We start from the raw sequence: 19,801 nt of genomic DNA, 5'->3' as shown, positions 1-19,801 counted from the left end.
TCATGACACTTTTTTCCTTTTTTTTTTGGTTCCATGAAATGTTCTTCACTCCATTAGTCTTCTTTATGTTTCACTTTTTTTTGCATTTTAGAGAAAATATTTCTGAATCTTATGAAATATTTAAGCATTTCATTAAATGTCTTTTTCATTTGACAGTATCTCTTAATTCCATTAATATTTTTAAGGATTATTAGAACTTTTTGGTTTCATATGAAAAAGTTGTTCCATTAAATATTCATCAAAGATTTTATTTTAGCATGTCATGACACGCTTTTTATGTTCCTTAAATGTCCATTATTTTCATGTTGCATTAAATTTTCAATTAATTATTTATTTGTGCATTTGACTTTCATGGCGGCAGTATATAATTCTTTATCACATGATTTTTTGCACCCAATAACTAAAAAGGTGCTGTAGGACCCTTCCTCTGCCTTCTGAGTGACTTGTTCCAGCCTGCAGCGTGGAGGCGACCAGTTAACCACCAGTTAATCTGCACGCTGTCCTCTTGATGGCCCTTTAATGTGGGATTAGGCCGTGACTAAGACATCTCATCCCCCCTCTCACATCCCATCGATCCCTCGCTGCTGTTTTTATCCACAGGATATTCAGAATGTATTTAATTTATCTGGGCTAAAGGCGACACATCGGAGGTGTTACTGCATAGAAACTGACTCACTGGGATTTATTTTACACTTTAAATAATAGAAATCTCAAAATCTTAGAAAACAAAACAGAGGCCTTCAGAGGAAGGTTTGAGCTCACATTGCCCTGTACTGAAAATTTTCACAATGAATATAAAATTAAAGCATCAAACTTGGTGTGCAAGGTTTGAATGTGTGATGTCTATCAGAATATGGATCCAATCAGCTGGTGACAACTGTAAATTGAATCTCCATTAGCTATTTTTTCACATTATTGATCCTTCATTTTCACTGAAATTCACAGTTCAAGGATTTTTGTGACTTTAAATCAAAACTGTCCTTGTGTGAATGTTCTTGGAGTCTACATTTAGTTTAATGGTTCTCCAAACCTCATAATTCCGGGCTGGCTGTTTTGCATCCATCAAAATAAAACATGTTATGCAGTAAAGTAAAATAATAAATATTTCAGGAGGACAATACTCTTAATTCACAATCTGCTCTCAGATTTTGTTCCAACACGTGTATGCTGACATGGCTCTAAAATCGCTCATCGATTCAAAGATCCCTTTGAGATTTAAAATCCATTCTCTAGAAGAGGCTACAGCTCTTTTTTCCAACATTAATGCTGATTATGTAACAGTGAAATAACATTCAGACCCTGCTTTATTATTGTGTAATCGCTCACTTTGATTGATTGAAATCACAAAAAGCAGCAGCAGTCCTTTCACCTGAAACACCACAACCAGATCACATGCTGCAGTTTGTGACTTTCATAATCTATCTGCTAGGAAACAGTAAAATATTATGATTATTGATCGTTCGTGGGATTAATCACTTCATCTGCATGCTGTTATAATATCAGAAAAAAGCCACAAATGTCCACATGGACGTCAGTGGATGGATACAAAAACATCTCCAAGGCTCTGAACATCCCCCAGAGTTCCGTTAATTCCATCATCAAAAATAAAAGGAATGTGGCACACATTCCTTCCATTTCACAGCTGATGCCCAGGTTCTTCACCAGTCAGAGCTTTAGGGGAGGGTGGCAAAGAGAAAGCCACTGTTGTAGAAAACTCAGATTAAATTTGAACCAGAGTTCACCAAAGGCATGTGGAAGAATCCATGGTCAAGTGGAAGAAATTTCATCAGACAAGACATCAAACGCTGCACATCACTACAAACACCATCTCCACTGTGAAGCACAGTGGTGGCAGCATCATGCTGTGGGGATGCTTCTCATCAGCTGGCCCTGGAAGGTTTGTAAAGGTAGAGGGTAAAATGAATGTGGTAAAACGTAGGAAAATCCTGGAGGACAATCTTATTCAGTCTGACAGAGAACTACAGCTGGGAGAAGACTTACTTTCTAGTAAGATAATGAGCCAAAGCACACAGAGAAAGCTACACAGAAATGGTTTAAAGACAACATGGTGCATGTTCTGGAGTGGCCGAGTCAAAGCCCAGACCTCAATCTATTGAGAAATTGTGGCTTGACCTGAAAAGGGCTGTTCATGTCCACCCTCTCCTCCACACCGTCTCCCTGTGTCGACTCTATCCACTGTCCTCCTCTAAAAAAAAAAAAAGCATAAAAAGCCCTAAATTCATCTAAGAAAGAAAAGATAATTCCAGAGTTTTTATGCACTCGTCTTCATGTGTAATTTGGTTAAAGTCACTTAAAGGTGTAAAATTATGATTGAAGATGATATTGTAATTTATTACAGAACTAAATAGATGATATGGTGGTCATGAGGGTCAACAGCAAAAAAAAAAACAACTAAAAAACAAAAAACAAAATCATTAATCACAATAGTATTAAATGAAACAAAACTTATATGAAATGCAAGAATATTAAATGAAACATTTTAGATTTTTCCATGCTATGCAGAATGTAATATTTGTTTAAAGTTTAAAAACATTTCATAAAAATGAAATTTTTTTCATGATATGAAAGCGAAGCGAAATCCTTTTTTTTTTCTGGTACGCAAAAACATTTTGTAAAACACGGAAATATGGTCCAAACTATGGCCCCTGGGCCAGCTAGGGCCTAAATGGTAAGCATTCTCACAATCAAAACGATATCAGTCTTCATGGCTCCTCTCTGCTGCATGCCGTGGTGTTCTCATCCTGATCAGAGTCAGAGCCAGTGAATCTGACTGTCCACTCCAAAATCCTGAACACTGATTGGCTGCTTGCCTCTTCATCAGTGAAAGCAGTGATGTAGGCTATTTTTCTTTGATACTAATCTTAACCTCCACTGGTTTGGTTTGACTAACTTTTACACACTAAAAGAGAAGGATATTAAAGGGGCCACTGGTCTTTTTTTGTGTGTGGCCCTCAGTGAAATACGTTTGGACCCCCTTTTTCAGGGCCATCTGTGGCCCCTCACCAGTTTTTTTTTTTTTTTGTTTTTTGTTTTTTTTTTGGTAACACTTGAGCTCAGGCTTTATTAAAATAATTTCTAATTAAAAGAGGAGTTTCTAATGTGTGGTATCTGGTTTCTGTCTTATTCTCTTAGATTTGTGCAGCTGAACTTGTGGCTCCCTCTGCTGGACAAACATGATCAGAAACCTCAACACATGGGTTTAAAATGCCAGCAGTCCAGCTCTGGTCTGATCCTGTCTCTGTGAGGAAAACTAAACAGACTCAAAGTTTTATCATCAAAGGTTTTTCTTTGTCGTCATAGTTTCGTATTCCTCATGAATAAAGGTGGTTATTGATCAGTGTTAAACTCAGTATAAGACAACTGTAAAACTTTTAATGCCATTGTATAGCAGTGACACATCTGCAAACACTTAAAAAAAAAAGCTACATTTTTTTATTGTGTATTTAAAAGAAAACAGGGATCATCACCCCGATGTCTTCACAACTTTCCCATAACTTCTGCTAGCATCATGCTCCTTCAGTGTAAAACACTGCAAACATTAAAGCCTGATCACTGAAACACAAATATTTCTGACATACATTTAACAAAACCTGACAGATCTGGACAACAGATAAATCTAACAAAGATAAATATTTTCTTGGTACTTCAAGTCTGTAATAAGGCAATTTATTAGAGCCTGTTTGCTCAAACTGATCATTTTTAGTTTTTAAATTTTACCAGATAAAAAACAGAAAGGATCCATGAAAGCTATTATGGCTGAAGGGTTATTCTAACATCTTTGACCCCACATTTACGCAGTCTCTTTAAACATTTCATTTAAAAAAAAAAACACACTACTTTACTGTAAAAATACCTACACTAATCAAGATTATTTTCAGAAAATAGTTTTTTAATTGTGCTGTAGACAATTGCAGTTATGCAAAACAATATTATAATTTTCCATTGTGATTACCATAATGCATAAATGGCATCATGAGTCTATTTGCTTTTAGTATCAATGAAAATGTAGGGAATAATTGTTGTTTTGAAGTATCTCTCAACTCAAACACACAAATATGAACTAAGATTAAAAAAAAACACAAAACCTAAACTTTTATTGTCCTGCTTTCAAAGTAAAATGAAGTAAAACTCCTTCATATATAAACTTAGACCAAAAAGTGAGTAAATCACACTTGGTGGATTATTTCTCTGTTGTTACAACGCTTCATGTTAGTTATTCTTCAACACCCCCCATGGCACACACACACACACACACAAAAGTGACTTATTGCTGTCAAAAATACACATCAATTTGAATTGTTTTCATCATTTAAAGCCAAACAAAATAGCCAAAAGCACAAGAGTTATCACCATAAGACTTTTGCATGAACCATCCATGTGTTTCATCCCAGTCTTAGATAGCAGAAAGACCCCCCCCCCCCCCACACCCCCCCCCACCCCCCACCCCCCACCCCCCCAAAATCTCTGGAGATTTTTTAGGGTCACCAAATGAGTTTTCAGAATTTCTTTGCCTCAGTTTTTATGTAAAATGTATGTCTGCAGTACATATTATATTCAGTGGGGTGGCTAATGAAAATGAAACACATTGTTCCAGACCAGATGACCACTGAAGGTCCAAGGGGTCAAGCCTGCGAAGAAAGCCTACATGACAGAGTGAAGTAGTTTCTTTCAGGCTTGTAAAACAGAAAGCACCAGGTCAGCATCATATTGAGTCCAGATTTAACATTATCCACCAGCCATCAGCTCAACCAAAAAGCTGAGGACAGTGCAAAAGGAAGGCTTGATAAGCAATAACATATGGAAAAGTGAAGTTGTTGGGTCGTGTACTTTGTAAAAAGTGGGTCACCAGAAAAAAAAAGTTTGCGGTTAGGTGAGTCTCTTCTGAAAAACAAACAAGACAAGCCTCCATCTTTGTTATTAAGTTTTAACATGGAAACTTCAGCTTGTAGACTCCTGTCTCCTCCATAGGACTGAAGCTTCCTAGTTATGATTATAAAAGATAGTTGTAATCACTTAAAAGGGGCAGATATAATTTATTTAAAAAATGGGAAATAGAAATATGGTTCTGAAAAGGCTCTCCTTTTCCAGCTGCTCCCATAAGCAGGAAGCGCTGCGTTTTGTGAGAAAATATATGAGAAATTAAAGGTTGAAGGATAAATATTTGTACGTGGAAAAATTAATTTTTCACAGCGGATATCTTCATTATAACAAGACTGATCTGGCAGAGCATTTTTCTAAAAACAGAATCCAGTGATTTATATTCTTTTTCAAGCTGAATTAAACTGAAAATAGCAAAAATAAATAAACCAACAAAACAGTATTTGTAATGTTCAAACTGATTAATAAAACTTTTTTTTTTTTAAATATACACACATTCTGATTTTCAAATTAGTACCTGTGTCCACAGCCGGTACTTTTTGTGCTGATTGCACTCATTTTTAATACAACGCTAATGTAGTTCAGAGTTTTCACCGCTCACTGTCCTGAGTGAAAAAGCCTCAGAGTCAGTTGTTTTCTTTGCTGTGCTATTCAATGTAACATTCTTTGATTCGCCAGTGAGAGCCAATCAAAACCAAGAAGGGTGGGACTTCTGAACATAGCGGAGAAACCGATCTAACAAGTGTTTTCAAGGCTAATTTTTTCTAGGTCTACAGTTCAAGATTTTTTCTTACTTTGTTTTGATGTTTTCTTTTTAACACTTCCTTTAAAAAACGCCACAATCAACGCATATGAGAAATGCTCTGAAACAGAGTATGAGCTGTCAGTTCAAAATGCACTGGCTGTGGACACAAGACCTTATGGGTTTTAATGTTTTAAAATTTTTGTTATTTTTAAATCAGAATAACTTATCATTAGCAACGAGAACTAGAAGAGATGTTAGCATAATCTGGGGCTATTCCGAAGAAAATACAACACTATTTTAATACAACATAAAGTTTTTGTCACTGTTTTATTGACATGCATGTGTTGTTTCATTACAAGGTCACAGCACCACCTACTGTCCTGGTATGTTAACTACAGCATTTTTAGACGTTTTTGCTGATCTGTGTTCATGGTGGATGGTATTAAAAAGTCACCGTCTGAATGTGGAACTTTTTTGAAAAAAAGAAACGATTCTGTTCTGGATGGATCGTTGTCTTGTAAAGTTTTAGTTTGGTTCCACAGTAACAGAGACCTTCTCTGGTAAAACCCTCAGTGGCAGTTCAGAACCAGGATTGAAATATGGAAACAACCTCTCAGTAAAAGTGTGTCTGAAGGAGTGTATGAGTGTGTTAGTATCAGGATCAGAGAATGACAGCTCTCCTCTGTTACAGTCTAGATTCACTCTGATCCTCATTGACTGTGTCTGCACTGAGAGAACAGTGTGACCGTGTGAGGGTGAGAGTGCTGTGTATTTACCACGATTATAAGCTACTCTCCATAATCCAGACCAAATGTCTCCCTTCCTCTGGACTGACTCTGCTAATACACCCAGGAACCAAGATATTCTGTCTCCAACCTCAATGTCCCAGCTGTGAGTCCCTGAGTTAAAGCCCTCAGAGCTCAGGACAGCATAGAAATGTTCAATCCTCTCTGGATTATCAGGAAGTTGTCGTCTCTCTTCTCCTCTCACAGTGGTCAGATCATCAGAGAGGATGAGGTCTGATCTAGTGGTGTTTGGGTCCAGAATGACGGGCGTGTAGGAGATCAGGTCCTTCATCTTGGTCCAGATGTTGAAGCCCAGGTTGCCCAGGTGTTTGGCCTGGTCTATCAGAGCTCCTGAGGGCAGCCGTGGCTCCTCCAGCAGAGGGTGCTGCTGGACTCTTTCCACTGCAGCCTTGTAGTTTTTCAGGAGGGAGATGTCTAGGGCCGTCAGCTGGTCCTCTGTGGCTCTGACTGTCTGTGAAAGATCTGCTATCAGTGCAATCAGAGCCTCCATCTGCTCCTTCATTGTCTGTCTCTTCTGCTCCTCTTCCTCCCTCAGTGCACGCAGCCTGGCATCCTCTTCCTCTGCTAGAAACTGATGAAGCTTCTTAAACTGCTCCTTAATCTGTCTCTCTGTGTGTTGGGCCTGGACCTCGATGTGAGCTTTTGTTAGACCAAACTTCACTTTAACTTCTTTAAAAGCCTTTAACTTCTTCTTTAAGGGCTGCAGAGTTTCCTCAAGGTTCTTCTTGTGTTCTTCTGCAGCTTCATTGACGGGTCTGAATCGGTGCTCGCTGTGTTTTTTTGAATCTCTGCAGACGACACATACCGGCTCCTTATGGTCCAGACAGAAGAGTCTGAGCTTTTCCTGATGCAGACTGCAGAGATCCTCTGAAGATCTCTGATCTCGCTCCCATAGAAAAGTCTCACACAGATGTTTTAATGTAAAGTTAGCATTGTAATCCTTTGAGTGTCTCCTCTTACAGAGAGGACACTCCTTGCTCTCCTTCCCCTTCCAGCTCTTGTCCACACACATTCTACAGAAGCTGTGTGTGCAGGACAGAATGACAGGATCTTTAAAGATATCCAGGCAGATTGGACAGCTCAGATCCTCCTCTAACTTAGACGCCATTTTGTCTGGAGTGAAGCTGGAGACGCAGCAAACAGGAAGCCACTCCCTGTCTCTGAAAGTTCCTTTTACTTTGGTTCTGAGTTCTTTTTTAGTCTGCTTCAGTTGGTGGATTCAGTACCTGGGTAAAGTGGAAGTACTCCCAGTATCACAGAAGAACCAGAACTCCCAGTAATCCCTTCTGCTCTCCTCTCAGTATACGTCCTGCTGGTTTTGATCTGGCGCTCGCTCTGTGTGTCTCTTATGAATAAAATAACAACCTGTTTCCTGGAGAAGCAGGAGAGGAGGCGGGCTTTGTCCCAGGTGTGTATGGAATTTTAAAAATCTGAACCTGTTTCCTGGTTTCTTTGAGGTGAAAAAGGTGAGGGGGCGGGGCTTCTTCACAGCAGGAACACAGAGGCACAGGTGAGTTCATTCACAGAGAAACTCGGAGCTTTACAGAATGAAAAATATAACATTTAAAACAAGAAAATCATAGAAAGGATAGAAAAAACTCATATCTATATCAAGTGGACATTTGAACAATGCTGGTTTTCCATCAGAATCTTAATTTCATCACTGAACAAAGGAATCAACTTTAAAATTTTGATGACAAATGACATTGTAGTCATGTTGATGACTGAAATGTGGAGACAGATATGATCTCTAGTTCTTCTGAGGATGACTGATTTAAGATTAAGACAAAGATGTTAATTTACAGTTGAGAGATGATAACTTATAATTGAAAATTATTGATCCATGGTATAACAGGTGATAAAACATGATTGATAGGCCATCACTTAAGGAGCTCTGTTGGACCACTAAACACATCTCTCCAATTTACATAAGCATTCTTTCATATCTAATACTTAAATAAATGCATAAAAATGAATCTTTTTACACACTTATAGTTTTTATACATTATCTAGCTTTATGTACAGTCATAAGTACACTCATGCCTGCAACACTGTTCATTTCTGTCATTTAGACCTTTGTCGTTGAAGTGTTATCAACTTTGAAATGTCTTTGTGAAATCATAGTGTTTGCTGATCTGATGTTCTATGAATTTGGTGGTTGTTATAAATGCATTAAGTATTGTCAGTCAAATGTAAGATTAAGAAATACTGTAAGTGTAAAGGTAGCTGTTTGAGGACAGTGGGATAAAGCAGAGCAGGATAAAGTTAGCTGTTAGCTGAAAGAGCCATGTCTCTCTTTGACAACTATGAATTAGAGAAATAATAAAAGAAACTTGTTTTCTTATTAATTTAGTTTTTAGATTATAAATCTATTATTTTATTTATACATTTGTTTAACCCTTAAGAGATCCTAGGGACATGTGTGCCATTCAGTTTTTCTTTTTAAAAGCCATTTCAGTTGAATGAATTAAATGAATATAGCTAAAATTTTCCAGAAGATACTTATTTTTTGTGGGGGCAATGACTTTCACATAGGTTCAGACAGATTTGGATGACTTTTATCCGCTTAATAAACAAAATCCTCATTTAAAAACTGACTTTTGTATTCACGCAGCTTATCTTTGTCTAATATTGAAAGTATTTTGATAATCTGAAACATTTAAGTGTGACAAATATGCAAATAAATAAGAAATTGGGGGAGATATACTTTTTCACAGACCTGTGTCAACATTTGGCTGGTCTAAAGACACTGACACAGTCAGTAAGATGTTCAGAGGTCCTTCAGTCATTAGGAAATGCTCTGTTACTTCCCTTCAAATGTGGTTTAAAATATCACTCCAACTGTTTTTTTTTTACATCCGGGAAAAAAACTTTATTGAGACAAAAACATTAAAAAGACCGATTATAAAAGAAGAGAAGACAGAAAAATCCTCCACCTCAGCACACGCTCTCTCTCACTTCCACACACTGTAGTGAATCAGTTCATACATCTGTCCAATCATTCGCCTTTCTCCTCCAATGCAACAGTTCCCCATGATGCTTTAAGAAATGTCACCAGCCAAACATGTACTCCATTGCCTTCGAGACAAAACTGTCATCCTTCCTGGGCGTCTGTCTGTCTGCTACCACCTACAGGACCAGAAACACGTTAATCTTCACAATCAAATGAAGCAGAGCGCTGATTTTCAGGTGAGGAAGGAAGCGAAATGTGACGTTACATGGTAGTCGCTGCTGGAGCTCCTGTAGGCAGCGCTGAGCGGTCTGATGGCAGAGCGAGGTGTGGAGGGGAGAGCCGAGCTGGAGGTGGAGAGGGGTGAAGACACAGTGGTGCAGCTGTCCATCACACTCTGGAGAGGAGAGGAGCACAAGTTCAGGATCAGGACATTACCGAGACCAGACTTTTAAAGCTTGATATGATTCTACTAAAAACATCATTACTGATGCCTGTTTGATACCACAGCAAGTCCTGGAATACAAATAAGAGATACTCTTGTTTTCATTGATCAATAATTTCACAAAGAAGACTGCGTTTACACTAAAACACTCAATTGAAGCTTCAGCTTCCATCATACTTGTGTGATTCTGTTTATCTGAAAAGTTCTGGAAGCTTCAGTCTTCACTCTTTGACATGGTCATGAGACTTGCCATCAGTGCTAACTGTGACTGGGTTAAAGGAGTTTCAGGTATGCTGCTCCTGCAGGAGGAGTCTGCTCCAGGAGACTATGGCTCTGCCCCAAATCACTCCCTTTTCACTCTATAGTGCACTATATAATGAATACACCATTATGTAGTGATGTCCAAATTCTGAGTGACCATTGTTATTCACTATATAGAGCACTCATTCTATCCCACAATGCATTATGAAAAGTAGTGAACAACCGATGGTCACTAACCCAGCAATATTTACCATCATACATTGTGATTGCTTTACTCAAACGAGACGGATGAACGAGAGGAGCACAGGAACACAACTAAAAACATTTTTAGGCTTTTTTGTTAAGTTGGTTTGTAAGAAGATGCTAAGGATTTAAAAAGGAAGTAACTTTATTTTCCCCCATGATTATTACAAGACATGAGACCATCATCTATTTTGCCACTGAAGTCACAAAACCTGTCTATTCCTATTTCGATATTTTATGAAAATACGTTACATTTAGTATCAGTTTTTTGTGAAATTCTACCGTTAATTCCGATCCTCAGCCATTGTCATGGAAATCTATGAGCTGTTGTTGCGAAAATTTTAATTGTGAGATGGCAATGATGTCATTGTCCAGGGCCAGAGTAGTGTTCAAAATCATTTCTGTGTTTTGCAGTTGAGTCCACTGTATGCTGCTCACTATATAGTGGATAGGGAGTAGGGAATGAGTGTGTGGTTTCAGACACAGCCTATGACTAAGTGTTCTGCTCTCTTTAAACCTTTATAAAGTAGGTTAAAGGTGTTGGAGGAAAATTGATCAGGCTAATGATTTTGTGCTCTGTGAGTCAGGATTTGGTTGATCTATCTGTCATAGTTGTTCTGTTTTATGACTAACTCTGAATGCTGCTGCCCGTCTCGGCCAGGACACTGTTGTACATGAGACTTTTTGATCTCTGTGAGGTTTTCCAGGTTAAATAAATCTAAAAACATAAATCTAAAAAAATCATATGGTATCAACAAGTACAGTTGAAATCAAAATTATTAAACCCCCATTGCAAATCAGGCTTATAGCAAAAATTTACAGACTATCTGCTTTTTGCGATGAAAAGTAATTGAAATAGCTCAACACAATGAATGCTTCAATTGGTTTTCCCAAATTCAACTGAAAATGGAGCTTATAATGACTACTCCAGTCTCAAAATTATTCAACCCCTTCATGACGAGCATCTTTAGTACTTAGTAGAGCACTCTTTTACTTCTATGACCTGCTGCGAACAAGATGAATATCCAGACACAGGCATTCCAGAGGAATCTTATCGCATTCCTCCTGTGCAATGGCCTCCAGTTCAGTAATGTTTGTAGGTCAGCATGCTGCAACCACCTTCTTCAAATCCCACCAGAGATTTTCTATGGTGTTCAAGTCAGGGGACTGTGATGGCCATTGTAGAATCTTTCAGGACTTCTTCTGCAGCCAAGCCTTGGTGGAATCTGAGATATGCTTGGGATCATGGTCCTGTTGGAAGGTCCAATGATACTCAAGCTACAATTTCCTCACAGACGACACATTTCCTCCTAGATTTCAAGATACTTCATGAATCCATCTTGCAGAGGATGCAAAGCAGCCCCAAAGCATCACCGAGCCTCCGCCATGCTTAACAGTGGGTACAGTGTTCTTTTCAGTGTATGCTTCATTCTTCTTCCTCCAGACATACCGCTGATCCATCGGGCCAAAAAGTTCCAATTTTGTTTCATCGCTCCACAGAACAGAATCCCAAAATCTTTGTGGCTTATTTCTATTTTTTTGAGCACATTGGAGCTGACTTTTTCTTGGTCTTTTGGGTCAATAGTGGTGTATGTCTAGGAGTTCTGGCATGAAAACCGTCTACATTCAGTACACATCTTACTGTACTCACTAAAACCTCAGACCCTGTTGCCACCAAGTTTTGCTTGAGGTCTTTTGCAGTCACTCAAGGGTTTTTCACAACCGGCCTTCTCAGATATCTGGTTACAGCCATTGATAGCTTCTTTTTTTTTCTGCCCCATCAAGGCAGTGTCATCACTGTTCCTGCAACTTTGAACTTGTGAACTATGCTTCCAGCTGTGTCTCTAGGAACATTCAGTACCTTTGCTATCTTTTTGTATCCTGCTCCTTGTTTGTGAAGGGCAATGATCTCTTCATTTTTTTGGACCATTTTTTATGACTTGTCCATATTTCTATCATGCAGTCAAACAAGACACTCAACAAACCCCTCACAGTTCAGGTATTTCATGTGTTCCAGCTCACGCAAAACTATTGCAGCTATCGAAGCCCTTGATTAGTTGCGTTATGTGTTCTTGAAACAACACTGCATATTTGAGCTGTTGTGAGGGATTCTGTTAAGGGGTTGAATAAGTTTGAGACTGGAGAGGTCAGTATAAATTGCACTTTGAATTTGGGGAAACCACTTGAAGTGTTTGTTGTGTTGAGCTATTTCAATTGCTTTTGTTTGATTTGTTCATTGCAAACAGCTGACAGTCTGTACATTTTTACAGTAAACCTGATTTGCAATGGGGGTTAAATAATTTTGATCACAACTGTATGTCAAAATTTCACAACTATATCCAGGCTTCAAACTCACACAGAGGACCAATTAGACAGCAGGATGCTAAAAGAGGCACTGACCTTGTCTATACACGGTTTGACTCCCACCATGATGGCGTCTCCAAACACTTTCCCATCTTTAGACAGAGCCTTCCTGGCCTGAAGTCTGGACTGATACTGAAGGTGCATCCAGTTACCAGGAGACGCCATCTGTCAAGAAGTATTAATGTCAGTAACGGCGTCACTTTACCTCTGATTTTCTTTTAGCTCCAAAGCAAAAAACGCAAATCTCAGCTTGTGTTTTTGTATATTTTTAGTCATAAATATCTTATGAGTTACAGTTGCTTGAAAATTCCAGATAACATCTTATTATGAGATATAAAAGTTAAAACATCCAGCCTGAGTTCCTTATAATCATATTTTAAAATCTATTAAATTTGACTTTTAGTATCAAAATAAGGAGTGCTGAGTTAGCATCTCACCGTGTGTTTGAGGATGTTTCCATACTGAGCAAACTGCAGCAGAATGTAGGAGGCCGAGGCTGGAGGAAAACTAACACAAACAGATACACAAAAGCAGTTGATGCATTTGTATAACAGTGTAATAAAAGCAGACATTATGGTCTAGAAAATCTGAAGGAGATATCACGATTATATCATAGCAGTAACTTTATATCCTAAATCCTAGCAATCCAAAAAAAAACTAAAACATTCATTGAAACTTGAAACCAATTTCCTTCCTTCCTTTATTAACAGTTACTGTTACAAACAGCCAGCTTCAAAATAAGAAAGGATAAAGCCTTTTCTATTCTTTTGTATGCATGGGATAACAAAATGTATGAACTACATTGTGGGTTTGCAGCACATGACCACATATGATCTCTACATCTATTTCAGACTGGGTGCGTGTTTGCAGTGTGATGGCTGCAACTAGTCCACTCCGGCTCACGCCGTCACAGCTTTCTCTTTATACAGCCACCACACACCCATTCTGAAACAGCTGTATCTATTAGACTGGCTATGAAGAGGAAAAAAAAACACAGTAAAAGCAGTAGAGTTGGGTATTGTCTGTGCCTTTTCTACCTTTAATACAGTGCTGGTGCCTCAAAGGTGCCTAAGTTGATACTTTTGAGAGAAAAACTGAGTTAAAAGTTGATGGGAGAATAAAAGCTGTCTGGGTATTGTAAATGATCCGAAGGACTATCTTTAAAAGATGCCAGCAGAACATGGGATAAGAAAAGTGGAGAGCGTGCCTTTCAACGGGGTTGGCAGGGTATCGAAATGAAGTATTGGTATCTGTGTTGTAATTCCGTCTGATAGATACTGGATATGTTGATACTGCTATCATGTCTGTACCAGACTTTGATACCCATCCCTAAAAAACACCAGCAGGTGACTTGTTTGAAGTGGCCTAATCCTGAATAGCCACAGATGCATTTCCACAGATTAGGCACATGAATATAAATAAATCAGATGTTATGTGGGCTCTTGCTGGATCTCAGGAGTCTGATCATTTCTGGCCTGGAATGAAGGGTAAGATTAAGGAGTGTAGTTACCCGAAAACAGTGACCCAGGTCTGGTCGAGTTGATCGTCTGACGACAAAGATTCTCCCTGACTGTAGAAAGGATCAACCTGAGCCGGAGATAGACACACCTGCTGCACACCTGGAGACAAAGATGGGGGGCCAGGAAAGAGGCAGACAGTGAAAACAGCTGACATCAGAATGACACCTTCAGATATTCATATTAAACATTTCCCTGATCTGTTAATTCACACTGAACTACAGCTTTGTGGGAGTTTGAGGAAGCATGGCATATTAGGAGCTCCACACAGACAGATGTACTCCTACTAGTTTTGCCCTTTTGGGGTTTCAGATACCAAGTGGTAATCCTCAATGCTGTGTGAAGACACACCTCAATATATGTCTGATAGCTCAGACTGTATATAAGGGTGGTCTGGGACGTCTTCATCAAGACTGGATTGACTGAGATCTGAATTGTTTGTCTCAGTAATAAGGGCCAGTCTTTTGGCTGCCAAATGGCTCTTCTTCTGTACCATTTGTTTAATAATGTCTAAAAAAAACGTCAAATATAGCAAGTCTCCAATGTTCACAAAAGGAGAACTGGCACTTAAAACCAGATCGGCCACATACATCACAACTCCCTCATAACTTGTTGTCCTCATGCAGTTTTATTTATTCAAGATTTATTTGTGATTCAGAATTATTAATTTCATATGCATTTATCTCAGTTTCAAGCATCAAACTTGCAAATATGCATATATTTACATATGTATACACACACACACACACACATATATATATATATATATATATATATATATATATGCATATGCTTGCACCGGCTGGTCGTACCTTAGGTCTGTCTTATCTCCAGCACCAAAGTGGACAGGGTGATGTGGTAAGTAGACTTAGAGTTGAGACTAAACAGTTTTGGCCAAACTGATAATGCAGATTTATTTGATCAATATTGAGATTAAGGTTATTTATCACTATTGGTTTTTTATTTATTTAAAGTATTTTATTTTCATTTTCCAAGCAACAAAAATTACACAGATGACAATAAAGATACATAATTACCATAACATAATTATCAAAAACTGTCCTTTAAATTAAAAACCAATATTATGACAATATTGGTTTTTAATTTAAAGGACAGCTTTTGTTGCTTATTTTTGATTTTGAAAAGCTTATATCCTGTTAGTAGCCACTGGGCTGTCAGGAGTGGGTAGCCTGCTTGGCCAGGAGCTTGATATCAGAGCCAAGAGCCAGCTCAGGGCTCGCCTCCCTGCCTCAACAAGTGAGGAAACAATAAAAGCAGTGGCATTTCACCAGCAGCAGAGACCTCACATTTATTCTACACCAAGAACGGAAGATGCGGTTAAATTTCTTTTCCTGTGCTCTCAACCAGAGATGCTACCATGGCAGCTGAGATGGACAAAACAGCTGCTCTGTCAGGCAAACACTTTACCTACTGTGGCTGACTGCATCGGGAAAGGCATAAATAAGTGTGGTACTTTGTATCCAGCCACTGCTGGTGTGGGTTTGAACACAGAAAATAATGGGGGTGATCGTTTGGATGAGTACTGGGAGGCTCCGGCTTGTTTTGGGCTTAAGATCAAGTATGTAGTATAAATCCTTATCCAAGAATGTATTTTAGCAAATATTACTGAATATTTCATCTCAGTATGACAGCTTAGAAGTGATTCAGTTAATATCGATGATTAAACTAAGAGGTTTTTTAGATAACAGTTTTTTGCTATACTTTCATTTTTCTTAGATATATTATGTCTTTTGTACTGCCATATGCTTAGTGTAACTTAACTATGATGAAAGAAACTTAATGTGAAATGTTGGATCTCATTCTGATCACATTACTGATGACAGTAACAACACAGTGCTTGTTATATGCACAGAACTCTGAAATCTAGTGGCCCAGGACAGGAAGGCGCTGATTTGTGCTGAGCCATATGTATGATATGACACTGTTCATGCTGACAGAATAGAAAAATTAAAGAAATGATTTGGTCAGCAAGATGCACATTAAACAGATAAAAATCAGAAACACCCTGACATAAAATTAGCAACAGCACAACAACATCTTAAGTCTCCAACATGGCAAACACTCTGTGTTTGCTATTCGCCTCCAGTCTCGCTTTCTTTTGCTTTCAGCTTCAACAATGACGTCACTGTTTTGTCGGTGTGAAAAGGGTCTGTAAACACCTGTAGAACAGTGGTCACACCTGTGTCAGTGTGAGTGAGTACCTGTGCCTGGGGTGGAGGCTCCACGTGCAGACAGAGGAGACTGCATCACTGGAAAAGACTGAAGAAAGACGAAGGGTTAAACCATGATCAGAATTTTTTCAGATCTAATATAAAGATCAAACATCAACCAAATTGTCCTCTCTGTGCTCTCACCTGCCTGTGTGCGTTGAGTGGTGATGACACAGATACCAGGTCATCATGAATACTGCGAACAGGTGGGGCTCCACTCTTGTCTTTGGGAGTGGGGACAACGGGCTGAGGGGCGGAGCCTCCTCCACCTCCGACTATAACAGAGAAAAGGAAATACTGAATCTAAAGAGAACACAGAGATCAGCTGATCTGAACTCAGGATCTTAATGTGAAGCTCAGCACCTACCTGTGCTCTCAGCGAGGGGCGCGGTCAGGCTGAAGGGGCGTGGCTGGGGCGTAACTGGGGCAGGTAGGTCACCCATGAGAAAACCAGGTAGAAACTGAGCTCCAGAGGCCGGTTTTGGAGACGTGGGAGACCCAAGGGTCATCGGTTCAGAGCCCACTGAGAGACAGGAAGAGAAAAGATTTGTTTGAACTGGTTATTAACTAGAGATCATTGATCACTGTCACTGTCTAAAGCCCGATTGATAACTAGTCAGTTTTGGTTTTTAGAAGGATATCAGTTATGTGTAATTAGGGCGGTGGCTGATACAAGCCAGTGTAATAAAAAATGAAGGGATGGAAGGTTTTATAAGCTTTAAATGATGACATCTTTAAAGGCAGAGAGTTTGTGAAGACTGGATATTGGGGGCTTTTCCCCACTCCATTTTTGCCAAACATTAGGCCATAGATGGTAACTTTAGAAAAAATGATCAGAATCACCAGTCAGAGGAAAGATTGCTGCTATATACAGTACTGTGCAGAACTTTTGGGCATGTGTGGGCCAAAAATTTAGGCATAAGTAAGGCGTAGATAAGGTAAGTAATACTGCTTGATGATGGTTGATGGACACAACAAGGGGCATGGGAAAATAATCTGTTTAAAAATATCAAATTCCACACCTTTAGGGTGGAGTAAGGGGTGAATGTGGTAAGTAAGCACAGACCAGGCAGCTTTTAGGGTTGCCACAAGCCTCTGGTAAATTTCCACCAGTGTTAGTTCAGCTCTGTTAAGTGTCAGCTGATCTAAACTTGGTCTACGGCAATTCCAAATCAGAGGGGATGTGAGGGCAGAGTTCTCCATCACGCCCTTGTGCACATTGTTAAGATGTGTGTAATGTGTTTAGTTGTGTTTGGATGTTGCCTGTTGAACAGTGAACCCCCTGCGGTCCTTTAGCTCATGTTTCTGGTGGATTGTTGTTTTTGGTGTAAGACATATTTTCTTAAACTGAGAAGTCAGCACTCAAAATGTCCTTTAAAGCAGTTTTGTTTAAGCAAGGCACACCACGAGTTAAAACGCGTCTGTTGTGCCTTGCTTACTAAACTGCTTAAAAGGACATTTTTAGTTCTGACTTCTTTGTTTAAGTAAGTCTTTTTTTCCTTGATTATTATTGTTGGGAGTGTGCTCCTTTGTTGCTTTCTTTTGTGAGACACATATGCACTATGAGAGAAGTTATCCACTGAGACAGAGATCCCGTCTGTGACTTAAGGTGACTTAAGGTGATCCTAAAGAGGGCACAGAGCATACTCTTCATCAGTGTGAATTGTCATGCCATGAGATGGACTCTCCTTTATTCTTGACAGAAGAGACTCCTTTTCCCACAGGTTTTAAAGTACTGCAGTTCTGTCATACTGTGTAGCTTAACTAGTGTGGACTAGTATAGACACTGTTAAAGTATTCAATTTAACTCTGCATATGTTTAAACACTGTAAATTTTGTATTGTGTATTTTACTTTATGATAGAGCTGTGCCTTTACCTGGAAAACCTGGCTGGAGACCAATATTCTCTTGTTGTTCTTGCCACTAAGGAAAAATAATATTTTACTGAACAATCTACTCAGTACTAAAACTAAATACTTTTTACTTCAGTAGATTAATAGACTAGAACTTTTACTTAGGCATATTATAGCCAAAGTAGCTGTACTTTTACTTGAGTAAAACAGTGGTGCACTTTTCTACCGCTGTGAAAAACACATGCAGGAAATAGCGCTTTTGTTTGACTCTTGGGGAGGAACTGACCAACAGTCTGTCAAACTTTTAACTGTTATAATAGTTGCGTTACCTTCAATAATAAAAAAATAGTTACCTTGTAGCTCCATGTCTGCCTCGATCCTCCCTGGCCGCGATTTTCAAAAGTAGGACGTGACGTCAGGTGAAGAGACGTAAAGCTAGCTAACACGGCTAGCAGAGCTAACCGAAATATCCCGGTATCTCACTCCTGGGTTAAAGTTGGTTTCGTTTAGATAAACAATTTGATAAATCATATATTTAAATACAGTTATCTACCTTAAACGAGATGTCTCTGACCGCGGTTTGTTTCTTTAAAAGTCAAAAGGAGCTGATGAATAGGGCCGACTGTACGGAGTACCATTGCAGCTAAGCTAACTGATAGACTAACTTCCGGTGCTTTTAGATAGCGTCACTGGAAGGAAATTTCAAATGTGTCGTTTTTCTCCCAGGGCAGAAACATTGTTAATAGTATAAGTTTAATATTGCATATGATTGTTCAGAATGATTATATATATGGTAACAGTTTACTTTGTTTGTTACAAGGCATTTGACACAATCAATCAGCTGACTGATTTTCAGTCTATATCTATGTTTAAATATTTTGAAAAGAAATGTAAAGGACAGGAACACTGTTGTCTTTGTTCAGCTGCTTTAATGTTGGGTGCATTTCTAATAAACACATCAAAGTGGACAAACTCTAAACCAAACCACAGACATTTCTGATATTTTCAGTTCCAGAAACTGCACTGAAATAATAAAAGTTAGAAGAAATATCCCTTACTTTCTTGCAGTATGACACAGGAAGAAAAAAGATTTTTGTTGCGCATGAAAAAGTTTCAGAGCGTTTTTGTTGAATAATTATATCAACTATTTTACTATTTCCCTCCAAGTCAATATATGTAAGTATGATCTTTGGAGTGTTATTTTTTTTGGAAAATGAATCTTCATGAAATTTCTCTCTACCAACCTTTGATGACAACTATTACACAAAAATGTGCAAAATAAATAACAACAATGGCACTAAGGGATCCAAAGAGTAGAGCTACTCCTGGCAAAAATCACTGGCCCAATCATTATAAATGATAGTGAGATCATGATCACAAAACACTATTACTCACTGACTCTACAACATCAGCACTACAAGTATTTATCAAACTAAAAAACTCTAAACACCTTTGAGGAACAAGCAATAAAAACAAGAAATTAAAAA

General features: G+C 38.7%; 2 protein-coding genes across 3 annotated transcripts; both read right to left on the bottom strand.

Annotated features, from left to right (window-relative positions):
* Positions 1–6,169: 6,169 nt before the first annotated feature.
* On the bottom strand, positions 6,170–7,558 carry LOC121522635 (nuclear factor 7, brain-like). Its single transcript, XM_041807186.1, has one exon. The coding sequence runs from the start codon at positions 7,556–7,558 to the stop codon at positions 6,170–6,172; it is 1,389 nt and encodes a 462-aa protein (XP_041663120.1).
* Positions 7,559–9,313: 1,755 nt separating this feature from the next.
* nup35 (nucleoporin 35) lies at positions 9,314–18,977 on the bottom strand. 2 transcript variants are annotated; one of them, XM_041807303.1, is made up of 10 exons: positions 18,668–18,977; positions 18,339–18,384; positions 16,829–16,984; positions 16,606–16,736; positions 16,453–16,510; positions 14,224–14,332; positions 13,151–13,220; positions 12,750–12,878; positions 9,669–9,797; positions 9,314–9,579 (listed from the first exon to the last, which is right to left on the bottom strand). In XM_041807303.1, exons 3-10 carry the CDS (start codon positions 16,968–16,970, stop codon positions 9,502–9,504), a joined length of 846 nt encoding a protein of 281 aa, XP_041663237.1. In that variant the 5' UTR covers positions 16,971–16,984; positions 18,339–18,384; positions 18,668–18,977; the 3' UTR covers positions 9,314–9,501. The 2 variants fall into 2 exon arrangements, with proteins under 2 accessions (XP_041663237.1, XP_041663236.1); XM_041807302.1 differs by lacking the exon at positions 18,339–18,384 and having other exon boundaries at positions 18,668–18,799; positions 18,868–18,977.
* Between the last annotated feature and the right edge of the window lie 824 nt (positions 18,978–19,801).

This window comes from Cheilinus undulatus, linkage group 15 (assembly GCF_018320785.1).
Source record: "Cheilinus undulatus linkage group 15, ASM1832078v1, whole genome shotgun sequence".
Taxonomy (NCBI): Eukaryota; Metazoa; Chordata; class Actinopteri; order Labriformes; family Labridae; genus Cheilinus; species Cheilinus undulatus.
The sequence above is the reverse complement of the archived record's forward strand: the minus strand, read 5'-3'. Positions and strand labels throughout refer to the sequence as shown.

Excerpts from the sequence above, each read along its gene's own strand:
- LOC121522635 (XM_041807186.1), bottom strand. The coding sequence starts at position 7,558 with ATGGCGTCTAAGTTAGAGGAGGATCTGAGCTGTCCAATCTGCCTGGAT.
- nup35 (XM_041807302.1), bottom strand. Across the intron at positions 13,221-14,223 it reads ACCTGGGTCACTGTTTTCGG|TTTTCCTCCAGCCTCGGCCT; the intron begins GTAACTACACTC and ends TGTTTGTGTTAG. Across the intron at positions 9,798-12,749 it reads TCAAACCGTGTATAGACAAG|AGTGTGATGGACAGCTGCAC; the intron begins GTCAGTGCCTCT and ends TCTCCTCTCCAG.